Below are 20,767 nucleotides of genomic sequence, written 5' to 3' on the forward strand. Positions count from 1 at the left end.
GAAAAACCCGGTTCCGGGTATGGAACCAGCTTCGGTTTTCAGATATTACCGGGTATAAACCGGGCCTGGTTCTGGGTACGGGTTTTGGTCTTGAAATGCATGCCGTATCCGTACCCTACGAGTAGGGTCGGGTACGGGTTCATGTATTAAAAACACGAGTATTTTTTTCAGGTCCGGTTCCGAGTTCTGGTTTTATTTGCACCTCTACCCAATAACAAATATGCAAAGTTTTAACTGTTTTTGTGAGTTAGGCCCAGCCCAAACAACAAGGTTAGTAAAACCAACAAAACCCATCTTCTTCTTTATAAACAGAAAGCTAAATAATAATATCATCCATCCATCCATCCATCCATCCAGGGTTTATTAGTATTATTATTACTTCTGCTATTCTGTAACCGCCGCTACCAACCTCCTAATTTCCAATCAACCATGGCTGAACAAGTATACTGTTTACTTTCACATTATTATTATTATTATTATTATCATTTCTCATATTCTAATATGTTATTATTAATATTATTATACATGTAATTAATTGCAGACCGAGAAGGCGTTTTTGAAGCAACCGAAGGTGTTCCTCTGGTTAGAAAACGAGCCCTAAGCCTTTAAGTTTACGTAATTGTTGATTATTTGTTAATTTTATTGTATAAACTGTGGATATGTGTAATTGTTAATTAAAGTTCGAAGAAGAGTGGTAAAGGAAAGAGGCCTGGAAAAGGCGGGAACAGGTTTTGGAAGAGTATTGGATTAGGGTTTAAGACTCCACGTGAAGCTATTGAAGGTATTTTATTATTATTATTATTATTATTATTATTATTATTATTATTATTATTATTATATATGCTTTTAGTTATATATGTTTATATGTTTAGTGTGGTTGTTATGTTATGTTATTGGATTGATTCAAGTGTGGTGGTTGTTACTGTGGAGTTGGATCATTTTGACTGAGAATGTTGTATACTATAGGCCTGTAAATTAGCCGAATGAACACAAAAACTTAATCGAATATTACGTACGTTTGTTTAACTTCTAAATGAACAGTTCACAAGCATATATGAACCTACTTAAATGAAAACAAACAAACATAAGTGAACACAAAGAGAATGATAAATGAACATATATGAACAAACGTATACGAATGTTCATGGACATAAATGAACGAACGAAACGTGTGTTTGTGTTCGTTTGTTCAATTAAACTAACACAAACTTTTTGTTTATGTTTGTTTATTAAATAAACAAACATAAACGAACTTCCTGCTGGACATTTCGTTAACAGGTGTACTATTTGTTAATTTGCTGGTTAAGTACTTGCATTTTGGATTAAGTTTCTGTTTATTGAGGTTGTGTTTGCTGCTATTGGATATACATTTCTTACTCATAGTGGTGAATATTAGACTGACTGTAACAATGTCTTGCCCCACATCAGCATTTTGGGACACTTGAATTACTTCAATCTAGGTTTATTTTGGTTTAACTTAGTACTCTAGCGTGAGCCATTCTTAGGCTCATTTTTTTATTCAAAATATATCAAAATAATTTAAAACGAAAATATTTGAAAATAATAAAAAATGTGTATATAAATTAATAATAAACGAGCCTAACTCAAGCTTTAGAAAAAAAATACGCAAGGAGCCAAGCCTGAGCCTAGTCGAGCTCAGGGTCGGCTCGTTAACACTCCAGCCGATGATGAAATTAAAAACGAAAATATTTGAAAATAATTAAAAATGTTTATAAATTAATAATAAACGAGCCTAACTCAAGGTTTAGAAAAAATATACGTAAGGAGCCAAGCTTGAGCCTAGTTGAGCTCAGGGTCGGCTCGTTAACACTCCAGCCGATGATGAAATTAAAAACGAAAATATTTGAAAATAATTAAAAATGTGTATAAATTAATAATAAACGAGCCTAACTCAAGGTTTAGAAAAAATACACGTAAGGAGCCAAGCTTGAGCCTAGTCGAGCTCAGAGTCGGCTTGTTAACACTCCAGCCAATGATGAAATTTTGCACTCTTTTAGCAGATTTAACATTTAGCGACTGTAATGGCTTAATGCCTTGCCTGACATCAGCATTTTGGGGCGCTAAACACCATTATTGAGGGGGAGTTAATGGGCGTGTGAAAGATGTATGGATATGCGTGTGAGATTAATCTTTTAACTAATGGAAAACACGTGTTATGGGGCACCAACCCATAACACTCAAGTTTTGTAGCATTTTGAGTATTTGAATCGCCAAGTATAAATTGTTTTATCGTTTTTGTGGATTTTTGCTTGATAAGAGTTTTTAAGTTGAATTACAACATAGTGAATTTAAATGATGCTTTATGATCTTAAATTTGATTACCACATGGTTTTGTATATCACTCTTTAACCTTTATTTTATTTTATTTTATTTTAGGGACATACATTGACAAGAAATGCCCATTTACTGGTGATGTTTCCATTAGAGGCCGTATTATAGCCTTATAGCCGGTACTTGTCACAGTGCTAAGATGGTGAGGACCATCATTGTACGTAGGGACTATCTTCATTATGTGAAGAAGTACCAAAGGTAAGATCCAAACTGATGATATTTGTTTCTTGAATATAAGATTCAAACCTTACGATTCTTTATGTTACAGGTACGAAAAGAGGCACTCTAACATTCCTGCTCACATCTCACCATGCCTTCGTGTGAAAGAAGGAGATCATGTTACCATCGGACGATGCAGGTCTGTTCATCTTTCTTAATATTATATTTTATTAAGTTGAGATTGTTTTTTTAATTTTTAGTCTCAATGTTTATGTTTGCAGGCCGTTGTCAAAGACGGTGAGGTTCAATGTCTTGAAGGTGATTCCAGCAGGATCTTCAAGTGGTGGAAAGAAAGCATTCACAGGCATATAGGCAGCTAAACGTGTGCTGAGCTTTTTTTGCTTATCTATGTAAAAGATTTTGAGAAGAATATTGGAGTTGTATGCTTTTACTGACATTATTATTTTGTTGTTTTTTCGGTTATCCTTGCACTTTTCATAGTTCTTTTTTTACGAAAGTTTGTGATGATTTAGCTTCTACGGTTTTTTTTAGTTAATTAAGTTAAAACGTGTACGCTTTTAATTATAATATTAGTTTGAAACTAAAAGTTAATCTCTTATTATAACTTCTGAGTGTTTTGAACTAAAGATGACCTCTGTATTGTATTGAATATGATCTTTTTTTATCATGAACTTTCTGATCCCGATTTTCTTAAAAACTCAACTTAAATTAATAAACCAAAAAAGCTCAAGATGGTATCGAAGACAAAAGTTTGATTGAATGTTGGTTGTACACTTGTACTGGATTGAGACAAAAGTTTGATTGAATGTTGGTTGTACACTTGTACTGGATTGATACCGATGGTATCTAATTTTCAGTACCGGTACTAGTTTTGTACCGGATGTCGGTACAATTGGTTTAGCTCTATATTCAACACAATATTTTTTAATTACTATTTACTATAACTAATTAAAAAATATTGGATAATTTCATATAAGAAAACATGTGTTTTCAATAGTAGAAATATGAATGAAGATGCTTTAAATTTTTTTTAACATTTTATTGCTTTAATAACTAACACTAGCTTAAAATAGGAAACAATTCCAAAACGAGGAAAGATCTACAAAGATGGCAAAAGACCAACGTCAGGCTTATGTTTTTATGGTAATGAGTCCCACACAAGGCTTATGGTTTTTTTTTTTAATTTGATGGGCACTTTAATTTTTTGTATCATCAATCATGAATTCTGTTGATAGCTAGTTTATTGAGTCTCCAGATTCCATCGAAGAAGCTTTGACTTATTCGCATACCAAGTTAGGGTTCGACAAATTTATTGAGTGGATGAGGGCGCTTTTGATTCCTAAGAAATAAAAAAAATCATTTATTCTTTTCAACAACGCTCATTTTTAATTTTTTTTTGGACTGAGAAGATGAAAAGAGATACTTAAATGGGTCAACAGGTCAACCCAGTCGAAATACTAATTCTCTTCGGTAACACATGTTAAATTGTTATGCATTATATCCAAATGCTAAATCTCTTCACTGATACATGTTTAACACGACCTTTTAACCCGTACGGAATATTACTCGTATTGACCCAAACATATTTTGATAGCATGCTATAAATAAGTTGGAAACTAAAAAGGTTATAAAACTAATGTGTAGGAGTTTTAAGTTTATACTACAAAGTAACAAAATGCAATTATACAATGCTCTTATACGGACCGCTAAAGGTAGACAATATAAAGCTGCAGTATTAAACCACTAAATGAACTGTGATGTTGCATATTTCGGTACAACTCGGTATTTGTAGGGAGCCTGACTAACCTCGCTTCACTGGCCTTTGAACGTATGACTTGTTAGGGTCTTCTGTCTTCAGTTTTGGTGGTCTAAGTTCACCTTTCTTCACCTACACACATTATTAATTGCAGCATCTGTTAAGTCACTTTTAATTACAGATGGCCCTATTCGTTTACGTACAGAGGGGTTAAATAGGTAAAAAAAAAGTTTTTAGAAAAGGGTTCAAATAGACATAAAATCACCCAACGTGTATATCAATTCTAATGAAAAAATGGTTTTATCGTCTATATATATATTTTTTTTGTGATTGATTCGGGCAACATTAGATTCACACTAAAATAATATAACGTTTTGAAATTTTATTTTACACGCTACTTATTCGTAGAAAAGTTCAAATGAAGTAGCTTACCTTTTTTCCACCTTTCATAAAGTCCCTCCAGCTAGAAACCTGATTAAATAAGGGATTTAGAGGGATTAGTAATTTGATACGAGTAATTTATAACTGCATGTTGAACATAAAATAAGAACAAAAATAAAGAAGTAAAAATACGAACCCTGTTTTCCCTCGTTCCTTCCCATTGCTCCTCGTGTTCACGCTTTCGTTTCCACGTCTCTTTGGATTCTTCCTCGTCTTTTTTCAATCTACCTTCCTCCTCAGAAATCTACACAAAATTCAGTAAAGTTTGAAAAAAAATTGTGCTGCTTTTTATTCCTTTTTTGAATAACAAAATGGAAACTGAAAACTACAATTAAGTGGGTTCTATTCAAGCATACCCTCATCTGCATTTTCCTCCTTCGCCATTCTTGGTCGGTTAGTATTTCCCGCACTTTCAACTTTAGCTGAGCCTGAAATTCATCTGATTTTTCATATTCTTGCTCATATTTTCCCTGTAAAAAAGAAGTTTTAAAGAGCAAAAGTGATATTATAATCTGCATGATAATAATCCCCATAAGGATTTCAAAAAGTAAAAATTCTAATATGAATGATAATTAATAATGGAAAAACCAGTATTAGAAAGAAACCAACTTGCCACAAAAGTTAGAAATCTTAATATAAATGAAAAACACCTTCATAAACTGAATTGACAAAACGCTTCTTTTCAGATTCACATCAATGTTGATAATACAAGAAAATGAATCATGCAATAACACTACCTCATCGACTAGTGACTTCAGCTTAGATGCAGTGTCTTTCTTCAGCTGTTTTTTCCTCTTTGCTCGAAGTTCTTCTGCAAATGAGTCAAGTGCATTTGTTATTATCATACATAACGAATCAATCAATCAATCAATCAATCATACCCAGTGGAGTCCCACCAATAGTAAAACTATAGTAGGGTCTGGGAAGGGTGGGATGTAGGCACACCGTACCTCTATCCAATGGGATAGAGAGGTGGCTTTCAGAGAGACCCTTAGCTCTTGATTACATAAGTATGCGGCAATATAAAAGGAAATCAAAGTTCAACTATAGTATCATTGATAGTAGCACGTAGTAAAAATGATAATACTATATATATATATATATGGAAAGAAAATACCATAATGGTGTGTGACCAAAAATAAGGTAAATAGAGGCCCCTAAGGTATTCATTTCTCTCTAAAAATCCTTAACTTTAATTCTACTTCTCCAAGAAATCCTATCCCTAACCATGTCCTCTGAGAGATTTAGGTCTATCAAATCATGCCTAATCCTCTCATCCCACGTCAATTTAGGTCGTCCTCTACCCCTCCTCCCCTCTATAGTAATGTTTTCTACGGATCTAACCGGGTTCGTCGTCTGTCTTCTCTTCACATGTCTAACCGGGTTCGTCGTTATGTATTATCATACATAACGAATCATGACCTGATAATCTATTGAATCTTTCAAAAAATAGTCTTTCCAACATTAGTAGTTATCTATTCATAATACATATATGCTAGAACCACCATTATAGTATGGTATGCCATGAAAAAGTAGATATGACACAACATGAAAACATTAAGTTTGGTAAATAACCTACTGCAGTGGAAACAGAAAGTAGCTTTTGTACAAACCTCTTGCTGCATTAATTTGGTTTACAAGATACTCTCTTTCTTGAGGATCAAGCAGTAGTTGTTGAGCTTTTGCTAGGGCTGCAAAAAAAGAAAGCCAAATCCTGTTATTTCAGATTTGCAGTGCAAATGTGATAGCATGAAATACAAAAAGATTTAGCAAATTATGTGTGCAGTTAGGACCTTCGTAGACCCTTAGTTTTTATTTAACTAACTAAACATCTAAACACTAATAGGACTCAAAAGTCAAAAATACATTGTGCATACCAGAAAATGCTTCCTTTGCCTGGGGATGCTTGCATTTGTCAGGATGGACCAACAATGATAACTGTTATATCACCATTAATACATTAGAGGTGTCGTATAAAATATTAAACACCAATATAGGAATCCTAGATGGCATACACTACAAAAACAAAGACATTACCTTACGATATTGCCTTTTCACATCTTCTGGAGATGAATCGAATGGCAGATTAAGATACTCGAATGCGTTTAGCTTAAAGCATGAAAGAATCCTGTGAAATTGTTATTCCAAACACATATTAGATAATGCTATAAATTATAAAACCTCAATTTATATAGCACATACATAACTTGGGAAGAAACACGATTGACACAGCAAGTCAAACATACATTATTTAAATTTATCTTTAAAATAAAGGAACTAGATGTGTCCGCTTAAATCATGGGATTAAGCGCTACAATATGACAATACTACCTAGCTCTGCTTAGTTCTTTTTAACCAAAAAATTAACTGCATCAACCAAAGTAACTTATATAGTTTAGAAGTAAATTTCAGTTTGGGGTTCTGATTAAAACTTCAAGCTTAGAAAACTTTGTTAGGGTGTTCATGAAAGCTTGTAGGTAGGTCTGTCACTATATATTTATAACATTGTTATCATGTTCCTCTCCATAAGTTATAAAAAACAAAATCATAAGACCACTGAAACTAACTGTATATAATCTCCTTTAAAGAGAACTGCTTTTAAAGTTGTGAAACCTGTAACGGTGGCTACGTTCAAATAAACTAGAATCTTGACTGTGTCACAAACTCAGACGTGCTGAAGCTCAAGGGTATAGTCATCTGATACAAAAAGCTACCTTATTTTTAACTATTGTAATGAAAAAATAAAGAAAATTGAATTTTAATAATCCTAGCCATGACCTGTTAGCCGATAATAACCCATACTAACATATTGACCACGATAATCCTAACTTTCATTTTTGTTGCCAAGAGCAATCCCGGTAGCCATTATCATAAACTTATACTTGATTTCCACTCAATTTCTCTCACAAGAATGATTATGAATGAACTGGAGAAACGTACTTGGAAACAAACGTGAAAGCTTGCATTATTTTCAGTCAATATATGACAATTTGAATTATAAAAATCCAATTTTCCTAATAAAACATATACTGTTTGCTTTCTTCCTTCTGTCCTCTTGGGATAAAATCATCACTGTCATGATTCTAATCTCAAAATACTTGATTCATGCTCTTTACTTTTAACATTTGATAACTATGATCTCAAATGTAACCAAGTGTTCGTTGAAGCTACATTGTCACAAGATCAAACAAAAGAAAGTACTACACAGTCAATATCGGTTATCTCTCGTCATGTGAAATACCAGTGTTTTAAGTCTTAATTAATTGTCAACTGTTAGTGTTTGGCAATTTGTTGATAGTAGGAGAGTATCAGTATACTGAACTGTTTAAATAGCTATAAAATTACCGACGCGATAACCGATATCACAATCCGATATTTTTCCGCGCTAACTGCTTAGCGAAAGTTCAATATATATGTGACCTAGGGTTATTACCGTCCAATCTAGGGTTCAAGATGAAGCTTCCATGAAAACTTAACATATAAACAAAATCTCACAATAATTCATACACATTTAACAATTAAACAACAAATTAATGTAAATAATAACAAATTCATATAAATGAAGCAATCAGTAACAATAAGTAACAATAAGACATACGATAACGGTAAAACGGTTACCTAACGACTTCGTTATCGCGTTCAACCTCGCTGACTTCAGCGTAAAACTTCTTCAGCAGCAAATCGTCGTCAATATTATTATTATTATTATTATTGGCTTCTCCCATCGTTCGTCCGATTTGTTAAGTTTCCGGCGATATTATTATTATTATTCGCCGGCGTTCCGTACAAGCTGAACAATATTATTATTATTGTTAATATAAACCTTTTGTAATCGAAAGTGTCATAATTAGACCTTAATATCATAGAAGAATTACGTATTTTACCTTCTGAATTTGGAAAGCCGAGCCCCGTTGCCGCACTCTGGCCCGACTATGTTGTCTTAACCGGGTGCACGCTAGTTTTCAGAGTTTGACTTGGGTGTTCTTCCAGGAAACGATACATCGAGTTGCCACTTGATAGTCGTGCCACCACAAGAGGAGAACTATCTGATTTAACATGCGGTGGGACAAACACAGGTAGGCTCAGAGTTCGAACTGACAACATTTACACAAGGCCTAACTCAAATCCTTCGTTGTCAATATCCACCCAAAGTGGCGCAACCGGAATTAAACTTGGGTTATACTTTTTATTATATTTTTTTTTGAATGATCAACAGAAGAATTATATTCATTTTATTCATGTAACTAGACAATCGAACTAACAGGTTACTAGGCCTACCGACGACAATCACACTCGGATACATATGCTTCCAGACCCCACTTCCTCCTTTTACAACATTTCAATAGCAAAATCATACCACATTTCACATGAAATATTCGCCCTTTTCGATCTATTATGTACTCATATGAAACTTAACGCTTTGATTTCTCCAAACATACTGTCCGAACGGGCCAATTTACCTTCGATGCTACTGAGTTTGGCGCTTTCCAAATACACCAAAGTGTAGTTAAAACAAACAGCATGAAAGATTTTGTACCCGTATAGAGAGTCGTATACATGTGTAACTCCAACAAATCCCAAATCAAAAATGCGAAAATATCCAAAATTTTACACCAACCTGCCACCTTTCCCAAACGTCATGTGCGAAAATATACGGTATCGTAAACTTAGCTATGCTCGATCCATAATTTAAATTACATATATTTTCTTTCTAGATCAGTTCGGTTACATGTATGTCCCAATAAACTTTTAATTACATATATTCTTTAATATAAATATAATTTAATATTTACCCATTTTAATTTATATATTTTTATTGTAAATAGCTAATAATATGACGATTTTATCTTTAGTTTTACTAAAACAACAAAATTGCATATTTATTAGTTAGATATGAATAAAATTACATATTTTATCCTTAGCTATGTTTTGGGTTGTATTGTATGCATTTATGAATTCATCATACAATACCTAGTGAAATAAAATTAGTTACACATGAATAATAATACTAAAAAGACAATTCTAATAGTAGTGACTACATGTTGAACAATTTCAAGAGCAAGAAATTACCTTATATTATCAAATAAGAAGGCTTTGGCTTCGAACCTCATTGGTGAGGCTAGACATGTGGGGTTTGGTTAGGTGAAGAGTAGGTCAGAGTTAAACTATAAGGCTAAACGTAGTGGGCGATTTTAGGAGGAACACCCCCCCCCCCCTGGGCGATATTGGGGTGAAATGGGGCGGGAGGGTATTGTCGCCGGAAGAAGGAAAAGTTTTATTATTATTATTATATTACTATGTGTGTGTTTTACACAAACACACACACACATATATATAATATTGCTATTTGTAGCCCCTACACCATTACACACTAAAAACAAATTCCTACCATTTACTGACTGGACGTCACGTGTGGCAATTCACCCCTCCACTACACAGAGCCTAAGTGAAGTTGTTATGCAATTCTAATTTTGACAATGTACAAAATGGATAAGGTTTGTAATTTATATCCTGTTATAGCTCATAGCTATAACATTGGTTTGTTTATAATATATCATCTTTGTTAAAAGATAATTATCAATATCTCACTTACTTGGATACGTTAGAACTTATGTATAAAAAAACTAACAGATTTTTGATATTGTTCATCAGTGGCTAACTTTTTATGCACGTGATACAGCTAAGTATTGCATGAATCATCACAACACGTGCATCGTGTCTTTCTCGTTCACAACAGTCTAGTAAACATGCTCTCTCTTTCTCTTGATCACTCATCACTCCCATCTCGCTTGTTGGTGGCCTCCTCTTTCTTGATCTTCCATCATCAACAACTCAATTTATTCTGACCTTTGTAAAGTTAGTTATAAGACCATGTGTACTGCTAGCGTTTTGGCTAGCGTTTTGGGTGAAAACGCGGGGGGTACACCGCCCCCCTGAGTTATGATAATTTTTTTTTTGTTGCGTTGTATACAAAACGCGCATGGTGGCACAGAAATCAAAAAAACTAGCCGTTGGAGCCGTTGAGATTTAAATATATATATATATATATATATATATATTAATTATATTTATACTATATAAACAAACCAAACTCAATTTTTTTAACACACTCCTTCTACTTCTATACCAATTTATATCCTTTACACAAATATTTCTACCAAAATGTTTCCAAACAACAACCAAAATATTCTCGGCTTCGGCCAATATGCCCGTCAAGGCAACCAAAATCCACAACCGAACCAATCTACCGCCCCGACGCCAACCGTACCCGTCCCGCAAATGTATGACCCGCAAATGGCCGCGTACATTGCACGGCGCCACGTGGAAGTTTAATGTAATTTTTAATTTAGTTTAATGTATTTTTTATTTGGAAGTTTAATGTAATTTTTAATTTTATGTTAATTTATTTAAATGATTTAGTATTTAAAAAAACAAATAAAATTAATAATGACTGGGCGCCACGTGGCGCATAACCCCTGGTAGTGGGGAGTTATGACTACAGCCTGCTTTTGTACAAAACCATAACTCTGACTGGGCGCCACATAGCGCATAACCCCTGGTAGTGGAGCTTTATGACTACACATGGTCTAATACAAATGTTTCGAGAGATGGCCGGAAAAGGTTTAAACCCCAATGTGGTCACTTACAGCACCATGTTACAAGGATTGTTTCAGGTTGGGCGTTATGTGGAGGCAAGCAAACTCTTTGATGAGATGCATGCAAAAGGCCAAATTCCAGACGAGTGCACTTATGCAATAGTTTTAGAGGGTCTTTGCAACAACAATCTAGTAGAAGATGCGCTCTCTTTGTTCCGGCTGATGGGTGATAGCATGCTAAATTCTAATATTGTTGTTTACACTATCCTCATTGACGGAGCAGGAAAAGGTGGGAAATTCTAATATTGTTGTTTACACTATCCTCATTGATGTTACTTATCGTGTTCTTCTCCAGGGATACCTAAGGAACAAACATTATGATGATGTGGAGATGCTTTTGCAAGAAATGGATGGAAGAGGTTACTCTCTTGATGCTACAACCGTGTCGTTGTTAATAGATGGAGTTGCAGCTGGTTCATTAAGTAGAAGCATGCTTAAGTTGTTAGGTAAGCTTGTGCCAAAAGAATTATTGGACAACCCTAGCTTGCGCTCCTTGAAGAGATCCTGAAATGGTAATTGTGGGTTCTGAAATAAAGATTGTAACTTACATATTGTAGAATCGGTCTTCACCTGTTTGGTCTAATTAGACATTTTTCATTTAATGAATTCACAACGCTTACACATTTGTGTTTGTTGTAGGTTAATGATGTTTTGGTAGTTTCATGAATACTAGCGGTAACATCTTTGTGTTTTACTTTATGCTTCATGAGACATGACCTTATATGCTAGTTTTTGTAAGATAGCAACAATGTGGATATCATAGCTTGATCACAGTTTTTTTTTCCTAAAGTCAACCCTTCATATCCAGATCGCTATCCTTTTCACTTCTTCAATCAACCACTAGAGTTCTGCATACAGATCACTATATTTTTACTGTTTCATTGATTTATAGCCATAGCGGAATTACAATAGACGAACCCCTGCTTTGTGATTAGAGGGTTTCCATGTGTATTTCTGTCCTTTTGCCATCAGCATTTATAAGTCGTAATATAACCATTTTGTATGTTAAATGCCAAGAGTTTGCTTTTATATTTTATATGTTATGATCTTGTGGAATCACTTAAAAGTAATGATCTTGTTAAGTTAAGGCTTTTCATATATCTTGAAATCGAGTTTGTTGTAAAAACATATCAATTTGATTCGGGTCAAAACGTGTTCGAGTCAAACTGGGTTGGACGGGGTAACAGGTCAAAAGGTTCGAGTCAAACTGAATTTGGGTCAAAACTCAAAACAGGTAATGAGCAGTCAACATCATTACGGGAAACTAAAAAAATGGTGCTAGTTGGAATTCGATCACAAGTCAAAATTACCGGCCTGGGTTCAGATCAATGCACCCTAGAATTGCAGATGCATACATTGGTTTGTCATTTGTTAAGTAAAAATTCATTTGATATTTAGATCGAAAATCGGATTTCCGAAACCTATATTTTTAAAGAGCTCACTAATTAATATGCCAACAAAAGGGTGGGTTGGAATGGTCTTGGCATGAAGGGCAACTTGGGAATTTCTGAAAATATGACCCGGTGCTTGAAATCGCTGGTCAAAGTTAAAGTCAACGTCTGGTTTGAACAGATACGTGTAACTGATGTCGCTGGAATGTTAACAGGTAGTATTTAGGACAATAAATGTGGGAAAAAATTGCTAAATAAAGAGGTGGTCAAACTGGTAAAGTTAATGTATGGTCAAATGCAGATCATTCGTTGATTAATAAAGTCAAAGTTGCTAAATATCGTAAGTAATTTGAAATGCTAATGCGAATGATCAAATTCAAAGTGTGGTGGTACTTAAGCAGACTGATTTTTAAAGATGAAAATGAAGTGTATGGATGATACCTTCTTGTCAAAATTGATGATGATTTTGATTTTGATTTTGACTTTGACTTTGACTAACTGGTTCAACCTAGCCAAGTCAAAAGCTCATTTAAAGAGACAATTGATGAGGCATACACGTATTTGTTCATTTGAATTACGTATCTGGTATCCGGAATACCCGCTGATTTATTAAAAAAACTTGTCGAGTATCTACCCGTGGATATCAGTTACCGCGCAAGAACACCACACCCACCTCTACGTACAACATGATCTTAGCCAAAGCGGGATAGCGACGTATGTAAAATATGGCAATTGATAATTCCTTATGTTAGTGAAACGAAGCATACCACTAAATTACGACACTGTAAACAAGCCATGCCGCTCGTGAACTACTCGAACTCGGATTGCTTAAAATTTGAATCAAGCAGGCAGGCTTAAACGAGCACGGCCTAAAACTAAGCTCATTTTATAAATGAACTCGTACTTCACTAATTTTGCTCAAGCTGGCTTGCAAGCTTAAACGAGCATGTTATTTGTATAATTATTTATATATGTGGTATATATATTTTTATGATTTTTTTTTGGCTCAATTTGATATAGAAACATAGATATTACATCAACATAGCAGGTAGGCGGACAACAAGCTGCGCCGCCACCCCTTTCTGAATTGCAAACCCTAACCTGCTAAAGACATACCCCTGCCCTTTTGGAGTCGACACATTGCTATGCACAACCCGTTGGACCCTGGTTAGGAAACGGATAGCTTCCGGTGCCAAGGAGCCAAAGGTATCGAAAGCCAGAGGGACAAAAACATGTTGGTTCTCTTCGCAGGCTTTAGCATGTTTCTCCACCTTCTTCGTTTCAACCCTTTTCATTTCTTGCCCAGCTACAAACCCATTATCCCTCAAACCAGCTAAGGGAGATACCCCTGTGAGGTCAACACAAGCGTGTTTTCCCCCGGCCCAACCAAAGACGAGCAAATCTGTCGGTCGTAGAGTGGATCTCCCTTCCGTGGGGTCTGTAAGGAAGTTTACGGGGGCTTCCTTTTTAGCTGATATCCCAGCTCGCCTTAAGATGTCCCAAAGAACGTCCCGCACCCAATCATGTCGGTATTTGAACCCAGGCATCTCCTTGCAATGTACGCATGCTCTCCGAATTTATCCAGGCAAGCCTTACGACAGATCGGACATGTTTCGTCTTCTGGGTACATTGGGACCATCAAACGGTACTTAAGAATGGCCTTATACTCGACCGCGGACATGCTTTGGCCCAAGCCATCAATCGGGATAACGGTCATAAAATCTTGGGCATGAGGACCTTGTAAGCATTCAATAACCACCTTCTGTCGGGGGGACAATCCAAAAACTTCTCCCATGCTCTGAGCGATTTTGCCGGCATTCGCCAAAGTTTTATGAGGCTTTGGTGGGGCGGTGTCCTTATTAGAGAAACCGCCAATGTCAAAGTCTGGGAGAGCGCCATTTAGGCGTTCCAGGGCCTGCACGTAGTCTGAGTCTAGGTCGACAACTCCGCTATTCCTTAAGATGTGATTCTGTAGCTTCCAAGACTGAGCCCTCGACGCTACAAAAGCGTAAACCCCAACATCATGAACCGAAAGAAGGCCTAAACCCCCCAAGCGCATCGGTAAAGATGCAAGTCGCCACTGAAGATCACCAAAGAACGGGCCTCCACATACAACTATGTCTTCGATGGCTTCTCGAAGCCCCTTATCAAAACAGGATACCGCATCATCCATCATATGGGGGTGACATGTTCGTAACCCAAAAAGCAACTTAGCAACCCCATGCAAGACCTAAGCAGGAGGAGTTCGATCTGGGGATCCCTAAGGCAAGGTAAGAGTTTCATAAAATCAACCGCACGAGATGCTCTCCGCCTCGCCAACTCCTTAATAAAGTGGGGATCTCGACTAACAGCCCCTCCAAGGAGCTTTACCCCTCTCTCTGGTCTACCAATCCCACTAGGGAAAAGCCCATCTTTGACTTTCACCTCATTACACGATGGCCAAAAAATCTCGGTTTTCTTAATATTAAGTTGCAGCCCCAATGATGGCCTTCCGAGCTGATAATGTCTAGGGCTTTAGCGACTTCGTTGGCACCACTAATAATAGTCCCATCATCCAAGTACCAAGCATGAAATGGGAGGTTACAGTCATTTTGTACCTGGAGAACAAGAGGGTGTAATGCTAAGGCAAAGAGAAGGGGCCCAAGGGGGTCTCCCTGCTGAACCCCAGTAGTAGCCCCTATACAGTCATCACCAACGTACAACCTAGCTGGCTATGATGAAAATAGCAAAATAATATATATTATTTTTGTAGTAAATACAAATTTTGTCATTTATATTTGTACAAAATTTTAACGCATGTCCCTTAACTTTAAAATTGACTGGATTCGTACTGCTATGTCTTATAGCCATAACCCACTTAAAGTTTTTCTTTAAATCAAGTCACATAAATAAGAGTAGTTTGTCTTTCTACCCATCCCACACCACATGCCACCGCCAACCTTAGTCACCACTGTCTCACCTAAGAGAGTTAATCGTGTCGGGTTGGCAGGTTGTATTTCGGGTCAACCCATTTTACATTCATATACAACTATGAATAATATTTATTGACTCAGTAATAAATTAAACAATTAATTACTTTTATTCATATAAAACTAGTTAATAATTTGTGATAAATTTAATTGTTTTTGTATTTTTATCTCTCATTCTCAATTAACAAACTTATGTGCACATATTTAACTTAAGATAAGAACAAAACAAATGAAATAACCAGAGAATAGATAGTTAGAATTAATAAAATGAAAATGTTGGAAGTAAAAAGTAGATAAAAATATTGTAAAAAGAAATGGAATATTGGATTTTAATAATCCCTATTGAATGATATTGGCCGATAATAATCCTCCATTCATTTTACGCCGCTGACGGTCCCAAATTAAAAAAAATTGGCCCTCGATGGTCCCTCGTTAAATATGACTTAACGGCGCTATAGTTTTTTCTGAATTTCAAACCAATGTTTTAGGGCTTTTGATCGTTAGGGAGGATACGAGTCGATTGGTGTAAAACTTAGTTCGAAACAGTGCTTCAAAATGACGAAGCAATGCTTCAATTCGGGTGTTTGAACTTACAATTAACCAAAATCAAGTCATTTAGATAATTGTTTGGAGCTAAGTTTTATATCATTCGACTCGTATCTTTCTTCCGATTAATAGCCCTAAAAGGTTAGTTTAAAACTCATAAAAAAGTATAACGCCGTTAAGTCCTTTTTAACCGAGGGGGGGGGGGGGGCAACTTTTTTGAATTTGGGACCGCAAGTGACGATCAATTCAATGGGGATTATTATCGGCTAATACCATTCAATATATATTATTAAAACCCAATATTCCAAAAGAAATTAGTTTACTTTTAAAAGGTAATTAATATATGAAAAAAATTAAAAATCTAATAACTATCTAACTGTACAATTTAATATTTTTCATCTCTAAAATCAAAATATTAACTTCTATAAAATTGTTAAATGGGTTAATAGGTCAACCCACTTTTTAATGAGTCGGGTCGGGTTGATCTGTTTTTTTAAACGAGTCTAGTTCATGTTAACCTGTTTAAGAAAACGAGCCCTGTTGTAATTTACCAAACCCAAACCAACAAACCAGTTAGCGTTTGGTTTACAAACAAACTGAGTGAGTGATAGGTTGAAGAAATAATAATAATAATAATAAAGCTTGTTGTAGAGACATACATTCATACATGCTTTCTGCATTTCCATTTCATAGTTGTTTGAATCATTCATTACACATACAACATTCATTCTCTCTGTTTCTCTTCTATGCTGGATGATGATGATGATGATGATTATGAATCGTTCAAAATCTGCTGTTGTTGATGCTTTCAGAGGTACCCATTTCTCATCTTTCAAGTTAGGGTTTGAATTAGGGCCTCACATTATTATTAAACCTGCTTCCATTCACTCGGATAATAGTCCCCGGTCTAAGCTCGATAAAGTTAGGAACTTGAATGATGCCCTCTACCTGTTCGATGAAATGTCTCAAACACGCCCGCTGCCCTCGGTTGTTAAGTTCAATCAGCTGTTGACTGCCGTTACCAAAATGAAACATTTTTCATGTTCCCTTGACCTTTTCAACCAAATATGTGCAATTGGTGTTCCTCTTAGTGAAGTTACCATTAGCATCGCAATTAAATGTTGCTGTCAGCTGCATCGCACCAAAGACGGTTTTGCACTCCTTGGATCTTGCTTTAGGCGAGCTATTGCACCAGATGTGGTCATATTTAATGCACTCTTAGACGGACTCGTCATTGAAGACAAGATTCTTCAAGCAGAAATGTTTTTCAAGAAGCTCATTAAACTAAAGCTTTGTGAACCTAGTGTGGTTACATACAACACAATGATTAAAGGGCTTTGCAAGTTTGGTAATAACGTTACCGCAATTGCTCTGCTCAGGCTAATGGAACAAGAAAACTGCAAGCCTAGTATTGTTACATATAGCACCATCATTGATAGTCTTTGCAAGGATCAAATGGTAGATGATGCTTTCAACCTCTTCAAAGAAATGACATTTAACAAACACATTCTACCAGATGTCATCACCTACACCTCTTTGATATGTGGTCTTTGTAAGTTAGGTTGCTGGGATGAGGTCTTAAAGTTGCTAAAAGAAATGGAGGTTGAAAAGATTACTCCAGATGTGCATACCTTTAATGCATTAGTTGATGCGTTTTGCAAGGAAGGTAGAGTAGATGAAGCTGAGGCTGTTATAGACATCATGGTTGAGAGAGGTGAGGTTCCAAACATAGTGACATACAATTCACTTATAGATGGATACTGTCTGCGAGGGGAAATGATCAAAGCAAGGGAAATATTTGATTCGATAACACTTAGAGGTCTTGTACCTGATGTTGTTACTTACAATAGTTTATTAAATGGGTATTGCAAAAGTCAGAATATAGAAAAGGGTATGCAGATATTTCGTGCAATGACTGACCAAGGTTTAAAACCTAATGTGGTCACTTACAACACCATGTTACATGGATTGTTTCTGGTTGGGCGTTGTGTAGAGGCACGCAAACTCTTTGATGAGATGCATGTGCAAGGCCAAATTCCAAACGAGTGCACTTATGGAATAATATTAGAGGGTCTTTGCAACAACAATCTAGTGGAAGATGCGCTCTCTTTGTTCCGGTTGATGGGTGATAGCAAGCTAAATTCTAATATTGTTTTCTACAATATCCTCATTGATGGTTTAGGCAAATTTGGGAAAGTTGATGTTGCAAGGGTTTTTTTCCATGGGCTAAGTGATAAAGGTTTGCAACCTGATGTTAGGACATATAATGTGATGATTAGTGGTTTTTGTCGGGAAGGTCTATTGCAGGATGCAAAAGACTTGTTTGTTAGAATGGAAGAGTGTCCGTGCCCGCCAGATAATGTTACTTATCGTGTTCTTCTCCAAGGATATCTAAAGAACAAGCATTATGATGATGTCGAGATGCTTTTGCAAGAAATGGATGGAAAAGGTTACTCTCTTGATGCTACCACTTTATCGTTGTTAATTGATGGAATTGCAGCTGGTTCATTAAGTAGAAGTTTGCTTAAGCTGTTAGGTAAGCTTGTGCCAAAAGAATTATTGGATGGCCCTAGCTTACGCTTCTTTAAGTGATTCTAAATAAGTAATTTTGGGATGAGAAACGAAGATTGTAACTTACAAATTGTAGAAAGCAGGAGATCTCTACGAATTTCCACTTGGTCTTCACATGTTTGGCTGTTAAGACATTTTCCATTTGATAAATTCACAGCACTTACAATTTGTGTTTGTTGCAGTTTATTTATGCTTTGGTAGTTTTATGAATAGTGGCTGTAATATGTAGTATCCGAGCATCTGCAGACATGTTTGTTTCTTCTCGGTTTTGACTTGCAGGGACATCTTGACTATGTTGACTTCCTACTGGGTGGTAATGTCTATTGGATTATCGGGCTGTTATACACATCATGTTCGAGAGGGGTACGGTTCCAAACATTGTGACATGCAGTACACTTATCGATGGTTACTGTCTGCGAGGTGAAATGACCAAAGCAAGGAAAATATTTGATTCAATGACACTTAGAGGTCTTGCACCTGAGGTTGTTACTTACAATAGTTTATTGAATGGGTATTGCAAAAGTCAGAATATAGAAAAGGTTATGCAGATATTTTGTGAGATGACGGATAAAGGTTTAAAACCCGATGTGATTACTTACAACACCATGTTACATGGATTGTTTAAGGTTGGGCGTTGTGTAGCCGCACGGAAACTCTTTGATGAGATGCATTCACAAGGCCAAATTCCAGACCAATGCACTTATCGAATAGTTTTAGAGGGCCTTTGCAACAACCATCAGGTAGAAGAGGTGCTCTCTATGTTCCAGTTGATGGGTGATAGCAAGCTTAATTATGATATTGTTGTCTACAATATCCTCATTGATGGGGCAGGAAAAGGTGGGAAATTTCGCATTGCAAGGAATCTTTTCTGTAACCTAATTGATAAAGGTTTGCAACCTGATGTTAGGACATATAATGTGATGATTAGTGGCTTTTGTCGGGAAGGTCTATTGCAAGATGCAAAAAACTTGTTTCTTAAAATGGAAGAGAGTGGGTGCCTGCCAGATAATGTTACTTATTGTATTCTTCTCCAAGGATATTTAAAGAACAAACATTATGATGATGTTGAGATGCTTTTAAAGGAAATGGATGGTAGAGGTTACTCTCTTGATGCTACAACCGTATCGTTGTTAATTGATGGAATCGCAGCTGGTTCATTAAGTAGAAATATGCTTAAGTTAATAGGTAAGCTTGTGCCAAAAGAATTATTGGACAACCCTAGCTTGCGCTCCTTGAAGAGAAACTGAAATGGTAATTGTGGGATCTAAAATGAAGATTGTAACTTGTATATTGCAGAAATCAGGAAATCTCCAGTCTTGTTTGGTCTAATTAGACATATTCCATTCAATGTATTCACAACACTTAGACGTTTGTGTTTGTTGTAGGTTAATGATATTTTGGTAGTTTCATGAATACTAGCAGTAACATCTTCTGTATGTTTTACTTTTTGTATGTTATGATCTTGTAAAATCAATCTGTGGAATCACTTAAAGTATTGATCTTGTTGAGTTAAGGCTTTTAAAATATCTAGAAATCGGCTTTGTTTTAAATAACCGAGCTTGAGCTGCTTGGTTCGGTTCGGCTTGTGAACAGCTGTACCTGTGACTGCCATTTTATTTTTAATAATAAGAAGAAATATAAAGTGATTGAAAGCTTTGTTCTAAACAGTTAATAAACTGTGCTTACGAAAATGACGTAATGAGCAGTCAACGTCATTACGAGAAACTAAAAAAATGATGCTAGTTGGAATTCAATCATAAGTCAAAATTACCAGCTGGGGTTCAGATCAGTGCACCCTAGAATTGCATATGCATACATTGGTTTGTCATTTGTTAAGTAAACCCTCATTTGTTATTTAGTTCGGAAATCGGATTTCCGAAACCTATATTTTTAAAGAGCTCACTA

The 20,767-nt window shown here is 35.8% G+C and overlaps 2 protein-coding genes and 1 pseudogene across 3 annotated transcripts; 2 read left to right on the plus strand and 1 right to left on the minus strand.

Annotated features, from left to right (window-relative positions):
- The first annotated feature begins 374 nt into the window (after positions 1 to 374).
- On the plus strand, positions 375 to 2,974 carry LOC143552092 (small ribosomal subunit protein uS17-like; annotated as a pseudogene). The gene is made up of 6 exons (XR_013138587.1): positions 375 to 441; positions 542 to 582; positions 681 to 781; positions 2,398 to 2,550; positions 2,621 to 2,710; positions 2,793 to 2,974. The product of XR_013138587.1 is annotated as a small ribosomal subunit protein uS17-like (transcript).
- A 1,183-nt stretch (positions 2,975 to 4,157) lies between these two features.
- On the minus strand, positions 4,158 to 8,531 carry LOC143552093 (J domain-containing protein spf31-like). Its single transcript, XM_077042390.1, has 9 exons — positions 8,348 to 8,531; positions 6,767 to 6,857; positions 6,607 to 6,667; positions 6,343 to 6,420; positions 5,467 to 5,540; positions 5,086 to 5,199; positions 4,866 to 4,973; positions 4,721 to 4,759; positions 4,158 to 4,420 (listed from the first exon to the last, which is right to left on the minus strand). Exons 1-9 carry the CDS (start codon positions 8,452 to 8,454, stop codon positions 4,334 to 4,336), a joined length of 759 nt encoding a protein of 252 aa, XP_076898505.1. The 5' UTR covers positions 8,455 to 8,531; the 3' UTR covers positions 4,158 to 4,333.
- An 8,509-nt stretch (positions 8,532 to 17,040) lies between these two features.
- On the plus strand, positions 17,041 to 20,500 carry LOC143552100 (uncharacterized). The gene is made up of 2 exons (XM_077042395.1): positions 17,041 to 18,879; positions 19,224 to 20,500. Exons 1-2 carry the CDS (start codon positions 17,045 to 17,047, stop codon positions 20,107 to 20,109), a joined length of 2,721 nt encoding a protein of 906 aa, XP_076898510.1. The 5' UTR covers positions 17,041 to 17,044; the 3' UTR covers positions 20,110 to 20,500.
- The last annotated feature ends 267 nt before the right edge of the window (positions 20,501 to 20,767 follow it).

The sequence above is a fragment of the Bidens hawaiensis genome, unplaced genomic scaffold (genome assembly GCF_021521415.1).
Source record: "Bidens hawaiensis isolate Kalapana, Puna unplaced genomic scaffold, B.hawaiensis_p1.1 tig00016775_1, whole genome shotgun sequence".
NCBI classification, from domain to species: domain Eukaryota; kingdom Viridiplantae; phylum Streptophyta; class Magnoliopsida; order Asterales; family Asteraceae; genus Bidens; species Bidens hawaiensis.